This window comes from Carcharhinus amblyrhynchos, chromosome 4, assembly GCF_965287045.1.
Source record: "Carcharhinus amblyrhynchos chromosome 4, sCarAmb.v2.hapA, whole genome shotgun sequence".
In the NCBI taxonomy this organism is placed as follows: Eukaryota; Metazoa; Chordata; class Chondrichthyes; order Carcharhiniformes; family Carcharhinidae; genus Carcharhinus; species Carcharhinus amblyrhynchos.
Genome location: NC_137327.1, coordinates 63,927,868 through 63,953,447, shown reverse-complemented (window position 1 = coordinate 63,953,447; position 25,580 = coordinate 63,927,868). Strand labels below are relative to the sequence as shown.

The 25,580-nt window shown below is 44.9% G+C and overlaps 1 protein-coding gene across 2 annotated transcripts; it reads left to right on the top strand.

Moving 5' to 3' along the window:
• Positions 1-21,761, top strand: LOC145342073 (oxidative stress-induced growth inhibitor 1-like). Of its 2 annotated transcripts, none has more exons than XM_080187278.1 (6): positions 1-416; positions 773-892; positions 10,200-10,336; positions 10,993-11,184; positions 17,803-17,894; positions 19,959-21,761. In XM_080187278.1, exons 2-6 carry the CDS (start codon positions 838-840, stop codon positions 20,983-20,985), a joined length of 1,503 nt encoding a protein of 500 aa, XP_080043404.1. In that variant the 5' UTR covers positions 1-416; positions 773-837; the 3' UTR covers positions 20,986-21,761. The 2 variants fall into 2 exon arrangements, with proteins under 2 accessions (XP_080043404.1, XP_080043405.1); XM_080187279.1 differs by having other exon boundaries at positions 770-892.
• Positions 21,762-25,580: the final 3,819 nt, after the last annotated feature.

Below are 25,580 nucleotides of genomic sequence, written 5' to 3'. Positions count from 1 at the left end.
CTCCCTGCTTTCTTAACACTGACATTTAATCAGGAGACACACCCGGGAATGTGCAGTTTGCTGGGAGGCTGTGTCCTTGTTTCGATCAGGCCGGTGAAGGACAGCTTTCCCTGGCGTACGAGCAGGTAGGCCAGAAAACTGTACAATCGAGGAGTATCATATCCTCTCCCCACAGGCAGCAGCTTTTGAACAGCTGCGTTCTGTACCCAATAGCTCGGCATCACATGTGCCTGTATTTAATGAATGCCTGTCAACTCTTCCGTTGTGGAGGTCTCACGTGTTCCCTAGCTCAAGTTACTGAATAGTAATCAGGAGCAAACACACTAACCACCCACCCTCGCCCTCTCACCCAACCCTAACCTCATTCTAAGGTCAACTGTTAGCAGCTCAACAGGACTTCCTGCATCTGAACTCAGGTGGGTGCTGCATGTGGATCCCTGTTCACTCTCATTCCCCGTTCACACCCATTTCCGATGGTTTATCCGTATAAACCACCGTGGTGCCCAGGGCCCGGATAAACCACCACGGTGCCCAGGGCCCGGATAAATCATTGGGAATGAGTGATCGGGCACTGGGCACCGCGATGGTTTATCCAGGTTCTGGATGCACTGAGGGGTCAATCAGACATTGGACACAATGATAATTTATTTGGAACTCAGATGCAGTGATGATTTATTCAGACACTGGACACAGTGATGGTTTATTCGGGCAGGCTCTTTTCTCACATTTTCCTGCAGATGTCATTTAACACATACCATTTCTGATTCAGCAGACTGAGACAGGAAGATCTCTGGAGTCGACAGTGGCTGAACAAAGGTGCCTCAATTTTTGAGAGCAATGGAAGAAACTGCATCATTGCAGGAAATCAGTCCCATTCCTGTCATTGTCATTGGTAAGTTAATCCTCTGAACCAATCTCCTGAATCATCCATTCCCCACTCCCCCTCCATTTCCCAGTGTCAGAGTCAAGATTCCTCATCATTCCTACTCAAACCTCTTGTCTGTCAGAGCAGATCTCCCTGAGAACTTTGCTCCAAAAATCTTGAAACATTTCAAACCCAACCTTACTCTCAAGTGAGTTTAATTTCTTCACCTTTATCCTCTCTCCGACTCTTTCTGGGGGTCTGTATCTCAGGCTTCAGACCTCTATTCAAGTGATTACAAATGGCTTTATTATCTCCAACAGATGCTCAGTTGCACAACCTGCCAAATAATCCCACAAGTTCAAATGGATAGATTTGCTTTCCCGGGAGTTATCTGCACAGCAAAGTGGAGAGCAGGGCCTCAGATACAGTGTATAATAACTTTCCAGGTTTTTGAGTTCCAGCATTGCTCCTCGACAATATAGGACGTTCATTTAAATGTAGCACCTACAGTGCTTTGCTTCAAACTTTCCTTGACAATTGTTTTGAAAGCTTGGGACAGTCCAAGGAACTAAGGCCAGGTCAGACTAAGATGAAAAAGGGCCATTCATCCCATCTTTAATACCCCATCCAAGCTTCAAACATTACCTCCTCCAAAACAGCCATTGTTGTTTCCATTGATTTCACACAGGATTTTGCCTTGCATACTTTATCTACGAGTTCCTTCAAGAAGAATTTCCTGATATGAGTTGTGATGGTATCCTTCATTTATTTCAACCAGAGTCCAAATCACACAGTATCTGTTTAAAGTAATTATCCCAGGTTAATTATTTCTGTACTGACAGTGGCTGGCACTGCTGTCACTCAGCACCAGGGATCTGAGTTCAATTCTGACCATGGGTGACTGTGTGGAGCTTGTACAATCTCCCTATGTCTGTGTGGGTTTCCTACAAATATTCTGTTTTCTTCTCTCAGTCCAAAGATGTGCTGGTTAGGTGGATTAGCCTGCTAAACTGCTTCTTAGTGTCCCAAGATGTTAAGATTAGATGGATTAGCCATAGTTAATGCATGGGGTTTTGGGAGGATGTCCTGGGTAAGATGCCCTTTCAAACAGTCAATGCAGATCCGATGGGCCGAACAGCCTCCTTCTGCACAGTAGAGATTCTATGCTTCACAACTTATATCCTTCCATTAGCTACCATTCAGTTATTTTTTCTCAAGGAGTGTGTGTCTCTCTGGTCTCAAAATTCATACCTTCTGACAAGGCTGTCAGGTTGTTCTGACTCTCTTGCTCCAGCTGAGGACAACTAACTCAGGGAAGACTAAGAGCTAGGCCTTGCTCTGGTGATAGTATTTCACAGTAAGAGGTCTCACAACACCAGTTAAAGTCCAAAAAATTTATTTCAAACAGTAGTTGGTGAGATGAGTATGAAGAGGCACTTTGCGATCAGAGGGAGAATCACATAGAGATCTGCAGATCTATTACCTGAAGCTTTCTGCCTTCCAATCATAGTATTTAATTGGATCGTGAATACAGGAGCCTATTTGACCATGTGAGGCATCACATCATACACACTGATCCTCTCAGTGGTGCTGTCAAAGGTGTCACACTCCTGGCCATACCATTAAGAAAAACCGAACCTCAATTCCAAGATGGGAGGAGGTTCTCATCCAGCCAATCTCAGCACTTTTGAGCGAGAGAGAGATTTTCAGTCACTGTTCCCACTCCAGGTCACTGAGCACCTACCCCACCCTAACCCAATTGGAACCTTGCATCTCTAGATGTCTGGTGAGGATAGCAGGAGCTCAGTGGTGATGCCCCTAGTGATCGATTAACCCTCAGGAACTTGTCAGAACAGCGACCGGTACCCATGGAAGAGATTTTGAGGAAATGGTTAGTGGAGGGTGGTTATGGAGGTGGGAGTAAAGGAAGGCAATAAGAGTATTAGAAATAGGAACAGGAGTAAGCCGTTTGGCCCCCTTGACCCTGCACCACCATTCAATAGGATCCAACATTCCTCACGTCCACTTTCCTGCCCTTTCCCTAAAACCCTTGATTCTCTGACTGATCAAAAATCTATCTTATCTTAGTCTACCCCCAAAAACTGTGTGGAAAGGAGTTCCAAAGTCTCCCAACCCTCAGAGAAGAAATTCCTCCTCATCTCAGTCCTAAATTGGCACCCCTTTATTCTGAGACTATGCCCTCTGGTCCTAGACCAGCCCATGAGGGAAATATCCTCTCAGATTTACTGTCAGGCCCCTTAAAAATCCTATATATTTCAATGAGATCACCTCTCATTCTTCTAAATTCAATGAGTAGAGTCCCAACCTGTTTAACATTTCCTCATAAAATAATCGTTGACCAGAACTGCACACAAGATAGATCTATCTGTGAGATTGCACTGGCTGCCAGGTCATCTCTTTTTCTTGCGTTCACATCATGTATTTCCAGATAGCCCTAGTGAGTGAGGACGAGATTATGAATGAGGATCTAGGATGAAAATTCAAAACTCCAAAACATCCTCAATAACTGAGCCCTCCACTGACAGGGACCAAAACAATTGAGATCTGAAAGTGCAAGTCAAAAGGTTGTGGGTGACAAGAGTGTAAGTCAACATTCACTGAGGGAGTGCTTTAGTGTCAGAGGTACCATCTTTCAGATAGGGATTAAACTGAAGACCCACTTTCCTTTCAGGTCGATGTAGAAAATTATGTGGCACTGTGCAAGGCGATTCATTTTGGTAGGACAAATTTGAATGCGGATTACAGGGTCAATGGCAGGGTTCTGAGGAATGTGGAGGAACAGAGAGATCTTGGGGTTCATATCCACAGATCTCTGAAAATTGCCACTCAAGTGGATAGAGCTGTCAAGAAGGCTTGTAGTGTGTTAGCGTTTATTGATAGGGGGTTTGAGTTTAAGAGCCGTGGGATTATGCTGCTACTGTATGGGACCTTGGTGAGACTACATTTGGAATATTGTGTGCAGTTCTGGTTACCTCACTATAAGAAGGATGTGGAAGCATTGGAGAGAGTGCAGAGATTTACCAGGATGCTGCCTGGTTTGGACGGTATGTCTTATGAGGAAAGGTTGAGGGAGCTAGGGCTTTTCTCTTTAGAGTGGAGGAGGATGACAGGCGACTTAATTCGGACACTTTAGGAACTTTCAAGCAGTTATTGGATAGGCACATGGAGCACACCAGAATGATAGGGAGTGGGATAGCTGGACCTTGGTTTTTGGACAAAGCTCGGCACAACATCAAGGGCCGAAGGGCCTGTATTGTGCTGTACTTTTCTATGTTCTATGTTTTGAAGTAAGAAGTCTCACAACACCAGGTTAAAGTCCAACCAATTTATTTGATAGTAATCCAACCTACATCATGACTATGTTTTGAAGAGCAGGCATGTACACCACAGCACATTAGCCCAAGTTTACCCTCCAACAATGTTTAAGTATGATTATCGGTTATGTGTGGGATCTTCCTGTGCACAAACAGGCTTCTGCAACAATGACCACCCAAAATCATTAATTAGTTGTCAAACGCATCGAGATATCCTGAGCCTGTGAATGGGGTTATTTGTTCCTTCTACAGTTAAAATAAGCTTTTGAGGTTTGTTTTACAGCTGGAACTTTCTGGAACAGCAATATAAAGCAGCATCTTGCTACTCCTTCAGGGTTAAATGTAAATGTGAATGGTGACGTGTTAAACATTGTCCTGCTGGGGCCTGTACAGCTCGGCCTTTTAAACTCACAATGTCTTTATCTGATCTCTGCACAGTTGCTTAGCAATGCTATCTTCCCTCAGAAATGTTATCTCCTGTCCTCAAACAGCCTGATAACATGCATTATTCACTGCATCAGGAAAGGCTTCAGGCTCTCAGTCAATGATTTTGAGCTGCTAAGATTGTGGAAAGTGACTCTGTCCAGACAAAGTGAACCCAGCAGCTGCGTGGGTGGGGGTGGGGGGGGAGGTGAAGTTAAATCCCTATGCAGTGACACCCCATGTTTCCACCTATCCCCCACCCACCATCCAACCCCCCGACTCATCCAGCCCACCGACTCATCTAGCCCCCCTGACCCATCCACGGCCCTGGAAAATGCCTATTGTGTAAATTAACAGAATCAGGAGTGATGCCTCATGTGGGTGAATAGTTGCTATGTCACACTGTCTGGCCTGAGGATGGTCACCTCAGATTTTCACCTCTCCTCAGCCCCTCCCTTTTCAATGCCCACACAAATGGCCATTCTTCACCTGAACGTATCTGTATCCAACTCTATCAAGTCGCACTCACTTTGCCCACTGTCTGAATGCAGTCAGACAATGCCTCAATTTTCAAATCCTCACACTCCTATTAGAATTCCTGTGGTTCCCCCACCTCCACCTCCACCCCATTCCTATAGCCCAGCATCTCTCTGTGATCTCTGCATTCTTTCAATAATGGCATCTTGGAACATCCCTGATTTTCATCAGCGTTTGTTGTTGTATCTTCAGGTGTCCAGGCCCCAAGCTTAGGAATACACTGCAAAAGATTCATTACTCCTCTTACTTTCCTCCTCTAACCAAGCTTGTGGTCATCTACTCTCATATCTCATCTGGTTCAGTATAAAACTTTCTCTGGCTACACTCTTTTCGAAAACTCTGCACCATGTTATTATGTTAAAGGTGATATATGAATCCAAGTTGTTGCTATATAACCATAATTGTAGTTGGCAAGATATTCAGTCAGGGTAAATAGATAATAAATGAACATTAAATGTTGGCGTTGCCAATGACAGTCTCACGACAAGGATAAATGATTAATCAACTATAAATATCACCTCAGCTGACTTTGAACTTGAAACCTTTCGGAAACTGTGAGGATTTTAACTCTCTCCCTGCCACACAAGATTCACCACTCAGTCAGTTCCTGCCCTGCCACCATCTCCCATCACTGTTTCCTGCAGCAGCTGAGCTAGTAGACCTGACTCAGTACAAGCCTCGTAACTGAGGCTCCGGCCGCTGAGAGGGAACCACCGTCTTCCAATCTATTCAGCTGGAAGTCCAAGCTGAGAACGCGGCCCTAAAAAAGAGGGATCTTTGTGGGGCAGAAAAAAAAAGGGACTGGCCAAATGTGGCCTTGGGATCTCCTTTCAGTCCCCTCCTCCTCCTCTCCCCCCTCCTCCTCCTCTCGCCCCTCCTCCTCCTCCCCTCCCCCCTCCTCCTCTCCCCCCTCCTCCTCCTCCTCTCCCCCCTCCTCCTTTTTACCATTTATATAGATGATCTGGAGGAGGGAACCGAGTGTAGGGTGTCGAAATTTGCTGATGACACCAAGATTGGGGGAACGGCAAATTGTGCGGAGGGTGTGGAGAGTCTGCAGAAGGATCTAGATAGGCTGGGCGAATGGGCCAGGAAATGGCAAATGGAATTTAATGTTGGCAAGTGTGAGGTGGTCCACTTTGGTAGGAAGAATGGTAGGAAGGACTATTACTTACGAGGCGAAAAACTGCAGCAGGCGGCGGTGCAGAGGGACCTCGGGGTCCTTGTGCATGAGTCGCAAAAACCCAGCTTGCAGGTGCAGCAGGTGGTCAGGAAGGCGAATGGGATGCTGGCCTTCATAGCGAGGGGGATTGAATATAAAAGTAGGGAGGTCTTGCTGCAGCTGTATAGGGCATTGGTGAGGCCGCAGCTGGAGTACTGTGTGCAGTTTTGGGCGCCGCACCTGCGCAAAGATATTTTGGCCTTGGAGGGAGTGCAGAGGAGGTTTACTAGGCTGATACCAGTTGAGCGGGTTGAGCTATGAGGAGAGGCTGAATAAACTGGGCTTGTACTCGTTAGAGTTTAGAAGAATGAGGGGAGATCTCATTGAGACGTATAAGATGATGAATGGGATGGATAGGATAGAGGTGGAGAGACTCTTCCCGCTCAAAAAAGACAGTAGGACTAGGGGGCACAGCCTCAAGATAAAAGGGGGGCGGTTTAGAACGGAGTTGAGGAAGAACTTCTTCACTCAAAGGGTGGTGAATCTCTGGAATTCTCTGCCTGTTGAAGTGGTGGAGGCTGCCTCGCTAAATATTTTTAAGACGCGGGTTGATGGGTTTTTGATAAGAGAGGGGATTAAGGGTTATGGGGAGAGGGCGGGAAAGTGGAACTGAGCCACGACAGATCAGCCATGATCTTATTGAATGGCGGGGCAGGCTCGAAGGGCTAGATGGCCTACTCCTGCTCCTATTTCTTATGTTCCTCCTCCTCCTCTCCCCCCTCCTCCTCCTCCTCCCCCCCCTCCCCCATCCTCTCCCCCCCCTCCCCCATCCTCTCCCCCCCCTCCCCCATCCTCTCCCCCCTCCCCCTCCCCATCCTCTCCCCCCTCCCCCCTCCCCATCCTCTCCCCCCTCCCCCTCCCCATCCTCTCCCCCCTCCCCCCTCCCCCATCCTCTCCCCCCTCCCCCATCCTCTCCCCCCTCCCCCTCCTCTCCCCCCCCGCCCCCTCCCCCTCCTCTCCCCCCCCGCCCCCTCCCCCTCCTCTCCCCCCCCACCCCCTCCCCCTCCTCTCCCCCCTCCCCCTCTCCCCCTCCTCCTCCTCTCCCCCCTCTCCCTCCTCCTCCTCTCTTCCCCCCCCTCTCCTCCCCCTCCCTCTCTCCCCCTCTCCTCCCCCTCCCTCCCTTTCCTCCCCCTCCCCCCTCCCCCCTCCCCTCCTCCTCCCCCCTCCTCCTCCTCTCCTCCCCCCTCCCCTCCTCTCCCCCTCTGTCCCCCCCTCCCCCTCTCCCCTTCCCCCCTCTGTCCCCCCCTCCCCCTCCCCCCCTCCCCTTCCCCCCTCTGTCCCCTCCCCCCTCTGTCCTCCCCCCTCCCCCCCCCTGTCCCCTCCCCTCCCCCTCTCTCCCCCTCCCCCTCTCTCCCTCTCTCCTCCCCTCCCCCTCTCTCCCGGCCCCGGCCCCGGCCCCGCCCCATCGGCCGGGGCCCCGCCCCATCGGCCGGGGCCCCGCCCCATCGGCCCCGACCCCGGCCCCGCCCCCGCACCATCGGCCCTTCCCTTCGATCCCTGCGTCATCGGCCCCTCCCCCCCACGGCGTCCTCTGCCCCTCCCCTCCCTTCCCCAAATCGGCGCCCCCTCGCTCCTCTTCCTGGGGCCTCAAATGTAACCCGACTGCTGGGCGGTCAGGCTCTAGATTCGGCTGATGATGTGCTAACTGGAACTTGGTGATTTGCTTCTGAATGACTTTCACCGACTCGATTCACTCTGAGTCAGAGAGTTGAAATGATATTTGGTTAGCGTTTTTCCTTGACTTTCCACCCAGGATTCCACTCTAAAGAAATTTCATCTTGCTTCCTTTCTCCATTATTTCCAATTGGAACCAACAATCATCAGGAAGCCAAGGTGCTTCCTCCAATGTTCAGTTGGATTTGACCCAATCAGCAATAGAATCTAATCCAGCTCAAACTTGGTCACTTCATTTCCATCAATAACCTCTTCAGATTCAAGTAAGACCGAACAGTTGAAGGAAGTTGTGGATTTGGGAAAAACTTTTCATTTTAAATCATTTTCAAGATTCAGGCACTGGGGGAAACCATTTATTACTCATCCCTAATTATCCTTAAGACCACAGTGAAGTGTTTTTTTCCATGGGACACTAGCTTTGCAGGCAAAGCCAATATCTGTTTACCATAACAAATTACCTCCAAACTTAATAGTTCTGAGGGCAGTAAAGAATCATCACATTGAAATGGGTTAGAGTCACATGTAAGCCAGCTGTGTAAGGATGGCAGATTTTTTTCCATAAAGGACATTAATGAACAGTTGGGTTTCTACAACAACTGATAGCCAATGCAGAGATTAGCTTTATTTATTCCTTGAATTTGAATTGCACCAGGTGCTGTGTTGAGATTTGAATCAATGACCCCTAGGCCATTAGCTTGGACCTCTGGAATCTTCTTACTATCTTCTTACTTCAAGTTGAGAATGACTTGTTTCCACACTAAAAATGAGTTCTCACGTGACTCTGGAGTCTAATGTATGACCTACAATCTCTGACCCAGGTGGGTCAGATGATAGTTGGAGGAGTGATGGTGTATCTGGGACACTGGAAGTTGTCAGGTTGGCAGTGAGACACTGGTCGAATAGGGCTCCCCCACTAAATAGGCTCTTGGGAGTGCCTCAGCGGTAGGTTTCCTGTGCCCTTGTTTGTGTTGCCATCACTGCTTTGGGACTACATTGATGTTGACAACAGAATGGATTGGCCGGTGGTCCATCCAGCAGTTGTTGGCTCCTGTCACAGTGCAGGTGATACACACATCCTTGTGGGCCTTCGCTTGGACGATGATGCAGTTGAGTAGTTTTGTGTTTGGAGTGAGGGTGTTGCATGAGGCTGAAGCCTTGGACTTGTCTCAGACTAGTTATTGGTTTCGATAAAGCAACGTTCTTGACACTTTGTCAGGAACAGGATTCCCTTGGTGTTAGGTTTCCCTAATCCCTCTCTGCTGATTACACGTCCCCAAAGATCTGTGTTCTTTCCAACTCTGGTGTTGGGGTCACCAAGGAGGATCAACTTTCAGCCAGTTGGTATTCAGCCCAATAATTGTTCGAGATTGCTGCTCTCTCGCCGTGAATGGCCCCATTGCTGCTCTCTCGCCGTGAATGGCCCCATTGCTGCTCTCTCGCCGTGAATGGCCCCATTGCTGCTCTCTCGCCGTGAATGGCCCCATTGCTGCTCTCTCGCCGTGAATGGCCCCATTGCTGCTCTCTCGCCGTGAATGGCCCCATTGCTGCTCTCTCGCCGTGAATGGCCCCATTGCTGCTCTCTCGCCGTGAATGGCCCCATTGCTGCTCTCTTGCCGTGAATGGCCCCATTGCTGCTCTCTCGCCGTGAATGGCCCCATTGCCCCATTCTGTAGCTTGGACGGGAACTTCCAGGTGCTGGTATTCCCATACATCTCCTGCTTTTGTCCTTCTAGTTGGTAGAGGTTGTGCATTTTGCAGGCACTTTCAAATGAGCTTTGGTGAGTTGTTGCACTACATCGTGTTGAAGGCACACACTGCTGTTACTTGAGTCAGTGGCGGAGGGAGTGAATGTTTAAAGTGGTGTATATTGCCAGTGAAGCAGGCTACTTTCTCTTGGATGTTGTGTGACTTTGCACAGTAAACTCCATATACTTTACAAAGCCAACCTGCTCGTTAACATCTCAGTGTGGTGTCCCTACATGTATTGGAATAGGTATTGGTATGAAAATGAATGGAATTTGTTTTACTTTGCCATATGTGGAATTAACAGGCCTGTTCAATCTCAATCCATTGTCTCACGTGCAATCATAAAGTGAAAAAGGGCAGAGTAAATTTAGAGTAATTAATCACTTCTGTTTTCAAACAGGGAATGGGCCTTCAGCCATATGTCTATCCTACTTCCTCTCTGGATATCGGCCTTACTTCAAAGAATCTTCAATCCATCCCAACCCTATCCTTCAACAGAAATTGGAGGAGAACCTGGGAATATCCATTGTGGAGCAGGTAATAAGAAGCAGAACAGTGTCATTGCAGAATAAATGTTAGAAAGCTTCACAATCTCCTTCTCTCTCAGCTTGAATGTTAATCCTGACATCCTACTAAGATCGTCAATTATCTTTCTATTGGGATGAATTTGCATTCATTCAGTAACTGAGGATAAGGATTTATGGAGCAAAGTACCAGCAAATTGATCAAGAGTTAATTAGAAGAGAAAATGGCACGAGGGGAGGCATGGTGGCACACTGGGTTAGCACTGCTGCCTCACAGTGCAAGAGACCTGGGTTCAATTCTGGTCTTGGGTGATTGTCTGTGTGGAGTTTGCATGTTCTCTCTGTGTCTACGTGGGTTTCCTATGGGTGCTCCAGTTTCCTCCCACAGTCCAAAAATGTGCAGGTTAGGTGAATTGGCCATGGTAAATGTGCAGAGTTGTGGGGATGTGGCTGTGGGTAGACCTGGGTAGCCAGTGTTCCTCACACCCTTTCAATGAAGAAAAAGAAAGGAACAAGGTAAGAGAATTTGGGATGAAAAGGTTAGAGACTCAGTGTAGGAGAACTAGTTATCTTTTGGACTTAGTGTCCAAGGGGTTGGGTGATTTAGCAGCTTTTCTGTTGTGCACAGCTCCATAGATATTCCTTACACCACTTCTTCATCTACTCTAGGATTTGGAGTTTCTGTCTGAAGGACTGGAAGGCCGTTCCCACAATCCAGTCGCTGTTCTGTTTGACTCCCTCCTTCGTCCTGACGCTGATTTTGGTGGATCCAGGGATTCGGTGCTAACCTGGAGACGAGAACACAACCATTACATTCCTCATCTGGTCCTGGGCAAGGGACCACTAGGAGGAGCTTGGCATGTAAGTAAGAAAGTACTTCTAAAGCAAATTCACAAGGGTGTAGCTCATCATACTCTTTATTCACGTACCTGTGTTTTCACTGTGATCATAAGCTTGTGTGTATTATATAACACTTTTTTTCAGCCTTTACAGGAATGTTTCAAAACGACAATATGGAGACAGGACGTACAACTCAATCCGTCCATGTCAGTTTCAGATCTCCATATCAGAAAAGTTCCCAATCATGTTTACCCAGCCGATTTCCAGATTCTTTATTCTCTTTTCCTTCAACCACATATATATATCTTGAAGTGAATTGCAGAATGTCACGTGTGTGTGAAGAACTGTCTCCTGCTCTCTGTTATAGTTTTTACTTTGTATCCATCATCCCTCAGTTACTGCAAACAATCTACTTCTATAATTTAGTCATCATTTGTAAGTGCAGCAGAGGTTCTCCAGATTGATCCCTGCAATGATGGAGTTGTTTAATAAGATATTGGGGAAACTGGGTTATATTCCCTAGAGTTTCGAGGAATGAGAGATGATCTCATTGAAAGTTAGAAAATTCATACAGCGTGCGACAAGAGAGATGTGGTTAGGATGGTTACCCCCAGCTGATGATTAGAACAAGGGGACATGGTATGAGAATAAGGGGCAGGCTACTGAGATGAGGAGGAATCTCTTCACTCAAGGTGGTTCTAATGACGTTAAATGGTCTGAGGATATTGGAGTAAAGTTGCCATAGTCCCAGTTGACCATTGGCTGCTCTTCTCTTTGACAGGGAGAGCTGACTGGTGGTGATTTAACCTAAGGATCAACACACCTCAGGTGAGGGACAGGGTTGAGAAGGTGAATGGTGCAGAGGTAGATGATCAGCCATGATGTGTTTAAATTGTATGATGGGCTGAACAGCCTACTCCTGCACCACTGTTCCCTTAATTTTAAAATCATTTACTATATCACCACAAAAGCAGTTCAATATGGTGATGATATTTACATTACTTCATCCAGGCAGTATTCTAGTGAATCTGTGCTGTACATTCTCTATTGCCTCAGTATGCTTCTAATAGTATGAGATTTTAACACTGCACGCAGTACTCAAAACAAGGTTTATATTGGCTCAGCACTAACTGCTAGATTTTATGTACAATGCATCCTCTATTCAAATTGGAATATTGAATGGCCTGATGAAGCCCCGGTGCTGTGAACCTAGGTCCTCGGTTCACCTGTTCCAAGTTCCAAATATAGTTGAGATCGCCCCAAAACAGCTCATGTCAAATGAATCAATGTTTCCTGGTTGTGGGGTATGGTATGGGATAAAGACTTCACATTGTCCCACTGACGCACAATCCCACTCCCAACCAATTGACAATGTTCACAAGGAAGGCGACAAGTTTGTTTGATCAGCGAGGATGGGTCTCCTGCTTCTCCTGCCCAAAAACTCCACTGGATCCAACAGCTCCCCTCTCCAGTCAGTTGCTGGGATTCCTGAGGCCTGATTTTGACTTAATTTATTATTGTTGCATGTATTAGCATACAGCAACAAATATTGTTCCTTGTGCCCTATACAAAGCGTACCATTCATAGAGAAGGAAAAAGAGAGAGTGCAGAATGTAGTGGTACAATCATAGCTAAGGTGTAGAGAAAGATCCAAGTAGGTCCATTCAAAAGTCTGATGGCAGCAGGGAAGAAGCTGTCCTTAGTCAGTTACATGTCCTCAGACTTTTGTATCTTTTTCCCATCGGTGGAAGAGAGTATGTCCGGAGTGTGTGAGGTCCTTGAATATACTGGCTGCTTTTCCGAAGCAGCGAGAAGTGTAGATATTATCATAGGGTGGGAGGCTGGTTTGCATGATGGACTGCCTTGATTCATTACCCTTTGTAGTTTCCTGTTGTCTTGGTCAGAGCTGGAGCCATACCAAACTGTGATATAACCAGAAAGGATGCTTTCTAAGAGGCACCTGTAAAAGTTGGTGAGACTTGTAGCAGACATCCCAAATTTCCTTAGCCTTCTGAGAAAGTAAAGGTGTTGGTAGGCTTTCTTAACTATAGTGTTGGCATGGGGGGACCAGGACAGATTGTTGGTGATCTGGACATGAAAAAACGTGGAGCTCTCAACCATTTTTACTTTGTCCCCACTGATCTAGACAGGGGTATGTCCTCCACTACGCTTCCTGAAGTCAATGACAATCTCCTTCATTTTGTTGACATTCAGGGAGAGATTATTGTCCTCGCGCTAGTTCACCAGATTCTCTATCTGTTTCTTGTACTCCGTCTCACCATTGTTTGAGATCTGACCCACTATGATGGTATCAACAGCAAACTTTAAAATTGAGTTGGAGGGGAATTTGGCCAAACAATCATAGGTGTATAAGGAGTGTAGTAAGGGGCTGAGGATACAGTCTTGTGGGGCACCAGTGTTGAGGATGATTGTGGAGGAAGTGTTGCTGTCTTTCCTTACTGATTGCAGTCTGTGGGTTAGGAGTTCAGGATCCAGTTACAGAGGCCAGAGTTTGGAGATGAGTTTTGTAGGAGTAATAGTATTGAAGGCTGAGCTTTAGTTGATAAATGAAAGTCTGACATAGATGTCTTTGTTATCTAGGTGTTCCAGGATTGGGTGCAGGGCCAGTGAGATAGCATCTGCTGTGGAACTTTAGTGGCAGTAAGGGAACTGTAATGGATCCAGGCAATCTGGGAGGGTGGAATTGATTGGTGCTCTGACTAATCTTTCAAACCACTTCATAATGATGGATGTCAGAGCCACCAGATGATAGTCGTTAATGCACGCTGCTTTCTTTGGTACCAGGATGATGGTCACCTCTTAAAGTATATGGGGACCTCCGATTGTTATAAAGAGAGGTTGAAGATTTCTGCAAATATTCCTGCCAGCTGGTCCTCGTAAGATCTGAGTGCTCGTCTGAGTACCTCATACAGGCCAGTCGCTTTCGGTGGATTGATGTTTGAGAAGGCTGCTCTGACATCTGCAATGGTGCATCAGGGAGGGGTGCGTTGGTGTCAGCAATTTTACATGTCTTCATCTTGTAGCCTATTATATCTTGCAGATCTTGCCATAGTTGGCGGGGATCTGTATTGCTAGCTAGGGACTGTAGCTTGGTCCGGTACTGTCTTTTGGTATCTTTGGATCTCCTTAGATCATATCTGGCTTTCTTTTATTAGTAAGAAGTCTCACAACACCAGGTTAAAGTCCAACCAGTTTATTTGTTTCCAAAAGCTTGTGGGTTTACTATCAGATGAACTGGTTGGACTTGAAGTCTCACAACACCAGGTTAAAGTCCAACCAGTTCATCTGATAGTAAACCCACAAGCTTTTGGAAACAAATAAACTGGTTGGACTTTAACCTGGTGTTGTGAGACTTCTTACTGTGTTTACCCCAGTCCAACGCCAGCATCTCCACATCATTTCTTTTATCAGTCAGGGTCACCTGACTAGAATGCCTCAGACCTGGACCTCAGCAAGCAGTGGATATCCTTGTTCATCCATGCTTTCCTGTTGGGAAACACATGGATTTGCTTCTTCAGCACACTCTCAATAACTTGTCAGCAACAATTCAATCCAGGTAGCTGCTAAAACCTGAAGCAAAACGCTTCACCAATATAATTAAATAATTAAGCTGCCACATTTTAAACCAGGACTCCAGGCGTAGTAGGAGTGTTTGGAACTGGTTTCAGATGTTAGCAATTTTCACTTGCCCTCCCTAACCCCACCCCCACCTCAACCTCAATTCATTACCAATCAGGTGTTAAAATCCTAAAATCCCCCACATTGCCTCTAGCAGTGTAGCACTCCCTTTGTATTGAATGTCAGCCAAGGAGACGTCCTCAAGTTCCTGACTTGAGCCTTGAACACACAAGCATATGACTCAGGGAAAGTGATAACTGTGAAGCCAAGTTAACACTGATATCAAAGTTAATCAGTAATCTAGAATATAAGTATATGATTAAAGAATCAATCAGTGAATATGTGTGTGTATTTATTTCTGTTGTATGCGTGTGTGTGTATGTGTGAATATCCGTGTGCATATTCATGTGTGTATACATTTGTGTACATACATGTGTTTCAATTTGTGTGTAAGTGCATGTACCTATTAGTGTGTATTTTGTGTCACAGGTAGGCTTGCATCAACATTGCAGTAAAGTTACTGTGAGAATCCCCTAGTTGTCACACACAGGCACTTGTTCGGGTACACTGAAGGAGAATTTAGCAAGGCCGCTGCACCTAACCAGCATGTCTTTCAGACTGTGGAAGAAACCCATGCAGACACAGGAAGAACATGCAAACTCCACACAGACAGTGTCCCAAGCGGGAATTGAACCCAAACCTTGGCGCTGTGAGGCAGCAGTGCTAACCACTGTGCTACGGCGATATCCGTTTGTGTGAATGTTTGTATATACATTTTCTACATCTTACTGTGTCTCAGCACCCACAGGCAGACGGGTAGGACCAGTGCAGAACCACCTGGGGGAGGATGGTGTGGTCGACCTTTGCAAAGACTGCAGACAGGTTGAGAAGGATGAGGAGGGATAATTTACCCTTCTCACTGCCACACACAATGTCATCAGGGTACAGATGTAGAGTAGTTAACATAAGTGATATGAGAAAATCTGTTTCACACTGCAAGTGGTTAAGGTCTGGAATGCACTACCTGGAGTGTGGTGAAGGTAGGTTCAATTGAAACATTCAAAGTTGAGTTAGACAGTTATCTGAAAAGGAAGAATTATAAAAGATTGAGGGAGGAAGCTGAGAATGACACTCAATGAATTACTTATTCAAAGAGTAGATGGAGACACAATGGGTTGATTGGCCTGTGTCCCTGCTGCAAGAATTCTGTGCTTGTGACTTTGATAAGAGCTGATTCTGAGGGACTGTGGCAAAGGGTGGAAAACTGATTGGAGGGAATGAACAATGGACAGTGTCAGATTTGAAGGACAGGAGTGGATCATGTCGGATTTGAAGGAGAGAGAAACAATACATCTGAAGACAGAGACTTATTAACATTATTGACTAACATGGGATGCAGTTGGTGGTCAGCAGTTTAGTGGATATGGGGTGGACAGGACATGAGTGGAGAGGAGAAGGGATTAGAGAAAGATGTGAACTCAAGGATTGGACAAGCACGAACAGTACACAAAGGTTGGTCTGCTGGCCTAGGGGAAGGAAAGAAAGTGGCAGAGGCAACTGATTGGATAGTCTTGCTCTTTGTGACAAAGAAATCCATGAGCTCCTCGTAATTATTGTTGGAGTTGAGATTGGAGGACGAAGGGAACAGGCTGTAGTCGAGAAAAAAATTGGGAGTTATCTTTGCATTTCAGAGTGAATTTGGAAGAACAGACAGTTTTTGTAGACAAGAGCAGAATCTGGTTTATCTGCTCCAGTAAGAAGACATCAAAACCCAGTCCAACGCTGGCATCTCCACATCTTATCTGCTCCAGTCAAATTGACGCTGGATACCTGAATCAATTGTCAGCCAAATCCATTGAAGTTTGCATCCTTTGAAGCAAGCAGACATGAGGCCTGTAAGGGGGGAGCAGGCAGGGTGTGAAGGTGTGATGGTTTTAATGTGATTACTGGCATCAGAGGCAGAGCTAAGGGTGTGAATGACCAAATCAGTAGCTATAAAAATGTCTTGGTTAATCGGGGACCACAAACAGATGAGATTTTGAGAATGTCATTGTAAGCGATCAGTCACAGTAAGAAGGAGAATTTGGAGGATGAAGAAAGATGTGATTAGAAAGTGATGCAATATCTTGTTTCTAAAATTCTTATCCTGTTTCAGATCCCTCTCTGGTCTCACCCCTCCCTATCTCTGAAATCTCCTCTAGCCCTATAATCTTCCAAGATCCCTGCACTCTGTACAATTAAGCCTTTTACGCATCATATTGGTAAATGTGCCTTCAGCTGCATTTGTCCCAGACTCTGGAACTCACTCTCTAAACATTCTGATCTCTCTTCCAAATCCTTTAAAATTCTTCTTGAACTTACCTCTTTGAACAAGATTTCTTGTCAACTCTATCCTAATCACCTCTTATGTGGCTCAGTGACATATTTTGTTTGGGAATCTTCCAGAGAAGGTTTGGGATGTTTAACCATGTTAAAATGCAGTGTGCATTTTCTAGTTGTACATCCTCATTGAAATTGCTTGCTTTGGAATGGTCAATTTTCAAAGAATTTCTCCCCTTGTGATGTGTAAAATGGAAGCTTTGGGACAGCCATCCTCAGTTAAATGAAGTTTGACTAAACAAAAGACAATAAATTATTGTGGGTAATAACTCATTGTTTCAGTGTCTGCAAGAGGCAAATAGAAAAACTCCTGGCTCTGCACTCATCAGGAGTAGAGTTGGACTGGGTATTTATTTAGTCCAATCCACTGAGCGATTAAGTATGTTCCTTCACTGTACAACTCCTTTTACTTCATGGATTTTGTTTCACTGCCTCACATTAAAGTTAAATGCTATGGACTGTAGCGTATAGACTGATTGAATCAGAGAGGATGGTTAGCTGGTCCTTGTATTACTAACTCACACAGCAGAGCAGGCTGTTTATGAAGTGATTTCATTTTCATTTAGAGAAATCACAGCTGGTATTCAGTACTAATTGTTCATTGTTTTTGTCCCTTGGCAGTCTATTGAGGGATCCATGTTCACTCTCAGTCTTGGTGATTGGATGGAGCTGCCTGATCTTTCCTTCAGAGACTGGATGAGAGTCAAGAGAAGGTAATGATAAGCTTTACTGTGTTTAATATGAGAGCACATGCACACAATGTTTGTCTAATTTCATTTTAAATAAGTTGACTCCTTGTGGCTCAACAATGTATCAGGATATCATCCAAGTGGTCATTCGGCCTGAATAGGGTTGGTAGCAGGGTAGCAACTCCAGCTAAATGTGGAGGCTCCGTTGATCTCTTCTAACTCCAGTGATCTAGCCTGGAATCTATACTGGTCTGCCCCACTCAGTTCCACTCTAAGAGCCAAAAAAAAATTCTGGGTTCTGAGCATTGACACTGTTCACGACTTCTCTCCATCCACACTGTATTGGTGTGGACTGAGCTGCTTAATTCCCAGTGCTGGCTCTCACAGGCCTTGAATGGCAGCTCCTTCACCCAGTAGGATGGGTGGAGAGGTATTGAGCTTCTTATGGTGAAGCAGGTCACCAGTGTGTTGGACGTAGTCTGACGCATGCCATGGAATTCTCATGTTTGGTCAGGATGAGTTAATGTGCATGGGTTAATGTGCAACTCAGACGAGGCATGTCATCATTGTATTGTCACTTGACTTAGTAATCCAGACACCCAGGGTACAGAGACTTTGAAGATGTTGAAATTTAAATTCAACAAAAATCTAGTATTGAAAGTCCGATGATGACCATGAAACCATTGTCAACTGTTGTAAAAACCCAGCTGGTTTACTAATGTCCTATAGGAAAGGAAATCCATCATCTTTACCTGGACTGACCTACATGTGACTAGAGAGCCACAGCAATATGGTTGACTCTTAAATGCCCACTGAAAAGGCCTAGCAAGCCACAGGGCAATTCTGGATGGGCAACAAATGCTGGTCCAGTCAGTGATGCACATATCCCAAGAATTAATTTAAAAAATTCCCTGACCAGTGAGTTTAGCAGCTGAGCATTTTAGGAGCTCACATGTTCATATCAATGGCCTGAATCGTACTTTTACTTTAAAGTGGAAAATGGGAATGGAAAAGATAACTTGGATGAAGTGTAATATAGGAAACCAATTCACTATCTGCATCTCACATCCAGCAACAGTGAAAATTCCCTTGGGACACGTGCTGATTTGCAGGAATTGAGCATCTAGAGTTTATTTGAGGTGAATCTCAAAATCTCTCAAGTTTGTTTTGGCTGCCTGTCTCTAATACCCCTCAAGGGGGCAGTTAAAGTCAGCCAGATCGCTCTGCTTCTGGAGTCACATATAGGTCAGACCAGCTAAGAATGGAAGATTTCCTTCCCTAAAGAATATTAGTGAACCAGATGGGTTTTTATGATGCTGAAGGAACAGTGCTCCAAAAACTAGTGGCGTTTACTATCAAATAAACCTGTTGGACTTTAACCCGGTGTTTTGAGACTTCTTACTGTGTTTACCCCAGTCCAACGCCAGCATCTCCACATCTCTGGATTACAACATTAGTGTATGTTGGATTCTATATGAACGGGAATAACGTGGAATATCAGAGTTTCCAAGAAAGCAAATGAAGTATTGGGTTTAGATGGTCCATAATTTAAATACAGATTATAATTAATGAACACCCAAGATTGAGTTAAAGGCTCCTGTATCTGGTACCTTTTTTTTCATGGGATATGGGCATCACAGTGTTTAAGTCGATCATATTGCTGTAGATCTGGTGTCACGTGACTGGGTAAGGACAGCAGCTTTCCTTCCCAAAAGAAATAAGCTTATTGGTCATTATTACTGAGATTGGCTTTATGGTCTAGATTTATTAACTGAATCCAAATGTCATAGTGAATTTTGAATGCAGGTTCTCATATTACTAGCTGGGTCTTGGAGTTTGTAGTCCAACGACATTTCCATTACGCTACCATCTCAACCTTGTGAGTACTGATTCAGATACAAGTTAGCAAGTGCCAGTTGGGAAATCCTGTTGGCTGTTGAGCTGGTCCAAAATGTTTAACAGTGTTCTTCTTGTACACTATGGTCACTAGTTTCAAGATGCTGTTTGCCTTTCTAGACTAAATGGTTAGTAGTTTGTATTTTTTTCTCTTTCGCCCAATTCCTGAAAGCATTTGCAATTGTCTTACAGATGCCTGCGGAATGACAGAGCGATGACAGCAGACATTGCCCAGTATTACCAGCATTATGTTAAAGCAAAAGGGCTGCAGGAGAATTTTGTGTGCAACAGTGTCGTGACCTCAGTGAGAAAGGTTAGTCCGAGTTCCAGTGAGGAAAAGCAAAAACATGGAATGTCAGACAATATAGCAGGAGCACAAGCCTCTCCTCAAACGCCCAGCACAAGCCTGTTTGAAGTGAATGGTTACAGCAAATCAGGGGATGATTCAGAGAAAGCTTTCTGCATCTATGCAGAGAAGGTTGTCTTGGCAACTGGAACATATGACAGCCCTGCTTGGCTTGGAGTCAATGGTGAAGAACTTCCATTTGTTTATCACACAACATCAGAACTAGAAAACACACTCAAGGAGCAAGAGATGGGGGTGAACCTTGACCCCATTCTGATTGTAGGAGCCGGACTGACTGCTGCAGATGCTGTCATCTGCGTTCACCATAGCAACGCCTCAGTGATCCATGTCTTTCGCAGAGGGGTCAATGATCCAGGCCTGATCTTCAACCAGCTTCCCAAAGTGATGTACCCAGAGTATCATAAAGTTCACCAGATGATGACCCAGCAATCGTGCACAACCACAGGGCCCTATGACAGGTACCTCAGTCTTCCCAAACACCGTGTGCTGTGTTTCACCCCCGACAGGAAGTGCGTCATTCAGGACCTGAGGTCAGGAGAAAAAAGAACATTCAACATCTCCATGGCTCTAATCCTGATTGGCTCAGACCCCAACTTGACATTTCTGCCCAATCAAGGAAGATCATTAGCAACCAACACAGAGCTCCCTGTTAACAGCAAGCATAATCCTATAGACGTGGACTGCTACACATATGAGTGTGTGCAGGAGCAGGGGCTGTATGCTCTTGGCCCATTGGTGGGAGATCACTTTGTCCGTTTCCTACAAGGAGGGGCTCTGGCTGTTGCCAATGCTCTGTTTAAGGAGAGACATGACACTCAATCTCCAATCCACAGGCAGCCTCTGATCAGCTGACACTGTGCTGTCCAAACTGGAGCTGTGCTTAAGGGTGATTTATTAATGTCAGTGTTGGGTCACTGTCAGGAAGTCTAACTATTCTTTTAGTTTTCCCACGTTCGTGGTGTCTTCCAGACCATGGGTAAATGGCTAAACCTGCTTCTAACTCCAGGCTGCTGCTACTCCTAGTCCGTATGTGACAGGTAACTCAGCCACCAAACTTGTACCAGTAGAAGAAATGACAGCTAGGCTGACTGGCCTGGAGAGGACTGGTTGACAGCTCCAGCATCAGTGTACTCAAGCTAACTGTCGTAGCTGTAACAATCCAATCCAATTCAGGCTTAAAACTCATTTAAAAATCATCTTGTCTAAGGGGAAGGAATCTTTCAGCCTTTTACATTTAACAGTATCTCAAGAGAAGGGTCCAGAAAAGGAGAAGAGCAACACCTCACTTTAGCTTTTCCGTGTGTCTGGCAATTCCAGACAGACTCCCAAGGAATTCTCAGACACTATGGGAATCCCAGGGAGACACTACTGTCAGACAACCTGGGAACTCCCAACAGAATACCCTGTGATCCAGGAGGACACAGATTTGGCCGAGGTCACTCTTGTTCTTGCTGTGTCGTGATGTGTAATACTCACTCCGTGAAATAGCAAGCAGAGATTTCTATTCTGATTTGAATCTTGATGTTCTGGCTGTGTAATGTACATTCTTAATTGCTGAATATAATTTCTTTTTTATAACACCTACAGTTTGTAAAGATTAAAGTTATTTTAATAAAATGCTATTTTACATTGGAATCTACAGTCTCTTAACTTCTGTGAAAAATATACTGAGATTTGCAAGCAATATTAGAACAATCAAACTGGTGAACTATTTCTGTCCAACAAGATGAAAGGGGTAATTTGAAATTTAGATGAAAATGTAAAACTGCTAACATCAGCAATGTTGTTAAACAAGGAGATTTCATTGAAGTAAAAGGGGCGGGTTTGGTGTGTGGGTAAACTGATGTCATGGGGCAATTTTCTCAAATTTTCTGTGTCATAACAGCATGAAAATGGGAGTCTTCCGTGCCATTCTTTTGGCAAGCTTGGCACTGCAATTTCCTGGCATTCTATCATTTTGTTTTGACGGCTAGGAGCTTTGCACTAGTGGGGATAGTAGAGAGGAGCCTAAGCACCCCAGTGAAGCCACCTTCAGAGCACTTGGGCACAAATTAGATTTTTGAGTTCTCATGCTATCTTCCTGGCCTGCCATACTGATCGACCAGCATGGCGAGCTGGTAAGATCGCACCCCATAAGTTTTAGACTATCATTTGAAGTCACAAGTAACTCCCAGTAACGCAGTTCTAGCAAGTGGAACACTTTTTAGGTGCAGCATGGGTCAGATATCGATCTACACTCCCAGGATAGATACAGGATTAGATATAGAGTAAAACTCTCTATGCTGTCTCTGTCAAACACTCTCAGAACAGATAAAGCTGGGGATTCAATATAGAGTAAATCTCCCTCTACACTATCCCCATCAAACACTCCCAAGGGGAGATACAGTCCATATTGATACAATGTGATTTTTAAGAATTTTAACCTAATGGACTTCAAGTTGTGAAAAGTTATGGAAATTAAGATAAAGTTAGGGCCACGAAAAGATAATTGAGATATATTCACAAAAAATGGCAGAAGTGTCGAATAACTATTTACCCTGCGTTTTTAGTTTAGGAGATAACATAAACAATGTTTTATTGGAGGTTGAACTGTTCTGAATACACTTGAGATAAAAATGAAGAAAATAATTGACAAAGATAAAAGATATTATAACCCAAGGTTTCACCCAATTGTTTGCACCAACAAAAGCTAAGAAGGGAACAGTAATTTATATATTTTTAAAAACTCCATTTAGGAGGGAATTTTGCCAGAGGACTTGTGAACAACTAATGTTACTTCTATCGAATAAAAATTGAGATAGAATAAAATCTGGGAACATCAGATCAGTCAACTTAATGTGATAGGAATGATAGAGAGCTAAACAAAAGTGTTACTGAAAATAAAGGCATATTGCTGAAGATTGGTGTCTATTTTGTTGTTACAGTAAAATCATTCTGCTCCATCTATTAAATTCCAGTGCAGGTGCAGATCCAGCATTGGGTCAATGCCAGTGCTGGATGAGTGCCAGTGCATGGTCATTGCCAGTGTTGGCTAGGTTCCAGTGCAGAATCAATGCCAGTGCTGGATGGGTTCCAGTGCAGGGACAGTCCAGGGTTAGAAGGGCTCCACTGCAGGGTCATTGCCAGTGCTGAGTGGGTTCCACTACAGTGCAGGAACAATTCCAGTGCTGGATGAGTTCCATCCCATGCTAGATGGGTTCCAGTGCAGGGACAATTGAAGTGCTGGATAGTTGCAGTCCAGGGCCATTGCCAGTACTGGATGGGTTCCCACTGCAGTGTCAATGCCAGTGAGAGTACAGTCCTGTGCTGAATGAATTCCAGTGCAAGTCAATATTGGTGCTGGATGTAGTGCTGTATTCTCAATTGTCTAGAGGTGGAGACACTTAGAACATAGTACATAGAAAACTCCAGCACAAACAGGCCCTTCGGCCCACAAGTTGCGCTGATCATATCCCTACCTACTAGGCCTACCTATAACCCTCAATCCCATTAAATCCCATGTACTCATCCAGAAGTCTCTTAAAAGACCCCAACGAGTTTGCCTCCACCACCACCAACGACAGCCGATTCCACTCACCCACCACCCCTTAAGCCAGTTGTTCCCCAAGACAGCAAGGCTAGTGCTTCTCAAATTGGACACTTCAAGGGTTAACTTGCAAAGAAAGAGACTTGCTGTGGGAAAATGTAAAATCAACTCACGCTTGACATGGTTGAGATGGGAAAATGGACTTACTGTTAAATCCAGGGAATTAAATTTTCAAATGCTGACAAAAGGCTGAGTAACTCGAGCAGTTGACTCCTGACACCCAAACATTACAGGCTGAAGTGCCAGGCTGTCTGTCACTTTTCATTATTTAGCTCACACCACAGTTGTGTCAGTGCAGAGAGATTCCATGAATTCTTCCGACACTGATGCATCTTAACTCTGTTAGCCCATACCTGAGTTAATCGTGGGATCTCTGCAGCTCTGAGTGACAGAAGCAGGTCACACCTAAGATTCTCCCATATACCCTTACATTGCACTGCTAGCTAGTGAGATTTGCATTTCTACCACAACTTCCATGACATCAGGACATCCCAAAGTGTTTTGGAGCCAATGCAATGCTTTAGGAAGTGGGGTAATTTCAATCTCAGAAACAAGTAAACAGTTAGTGTACACTAAGGTTCTACAAGTGGTACTGCATAAAATGATGTGGATATGCCGGCATTGGACTGGGGTAAACACAGTAAAAAGTCTGACAACACCAGGTTTAAGTCCAACCGATTTATTTGATAGTAAACTCACTAGCTTAAAGCTATATAAATCGGTTGGACTTAAACCTGATGTTGTCAGACTTTTTACTGCATAAAATGACCAGCTTTTCTACCTTAGCAGTGTTGGTCAAGAAACAGATATTAGTCGGGACTCCAGCAAGAATTTCCTGCTCTTCCTCAAATTCTGCCGTGTGATCCTTGATGCTTAGTTTGGATAGACATAAAAAATAGGAAAAGTAAGAGGCGAGCTATGAAAGCAGTTTATGCATCCCCTGTAGGACAGAACATTCAGGAAAAAAAGTAAATGGAGTGCGTAATAATCATGGGTGAGCTTAATTTTTATGTAGATTGGGCAAATCGGTTTGGCAAAGGTAAAAATTGGAGAATAAGCTGATAGTGTATTTGGGACAATTTCTTCAAGCAGTAGGTCCTAGAGCCAATGAGGGATCAGGCTAATCTAGACCCAGTAATATTCAATGAGTCTGGATGAATCCATCATCTCATGAGGAGCATCTAGGTGACAGTAATCATAACATGATAGAACGTCGCATTCAGTTTGAAGGGGAAAAGTCTAAAGGCAGAGTGAGCAAGGAAATTATGTCATAAGTTAGTGAATAACTTGAGACTGCAGCAAAAGTAATCAAATGCAAATGCATTGTTTAAAAGAAAGATCTTTATATAATAAAATAGTGAAGTTTAGCAATAACACTAACTCAACAAAATAGTAATGGCAGTAATAACCATGAAAACAGGAGGATTCGTAAAACAGGTTTTATTTACTGGCCACTTCCTGGTAGACAGAAAAGCCCGCCAAAATCAGCACATGCTCAGAACCCTCAAAAGATGGCAGTAAAGCAATTACATAGGAGAAAGGTTTATAAGGAGAAAGGCTTATAAGAACACAGTACTCAAAATATCACTCTGTATCACATAGGACACTGGCGATGCAGTGGCAGACTTTAAGGCGGTATGAAATAACTCTCAGAAAAGATTTATCTCAGTAAGAATGAAAGCTGAGATGGATGCAGCATTCATGAACTAGGAAAGAACTTCAGGAAGCATAGTGGAATGTCCCTGTCTACATCAATGATGATGAAGTGGAAGTAGTTGAGAGCTTCATGTTTCTAGGTGTCTAGGTCACCAGCAACCTGCACTAGTACCTTCACACTGATCTATAATTAAGAAAGCACACG

Bases quoted from the DNA above. Each gene is read 5' to 3' on its own strand.
- LOC145342073 (XM_080187278.1), top strand. From the start codon at position 838: ATGGAAGAAACTGCATCATTGCAGGAAATCAGTCCCATTCCTGTCATT. The intron at 893-10,199 runs GTAAGTTAATCC...GTTTTCAAACAG, and splicing joins CATTCCTGTCATTGTCATTG to GGAATGGGCCTTCAGCCATA. The intron at 17,895-19,958 runs GTAATGATAAGC...ATTGTCTTACAG, and splicing joins TGGATGAGAGTCAAGAGAAG to ATGCCTGCGGAATGACAGAG.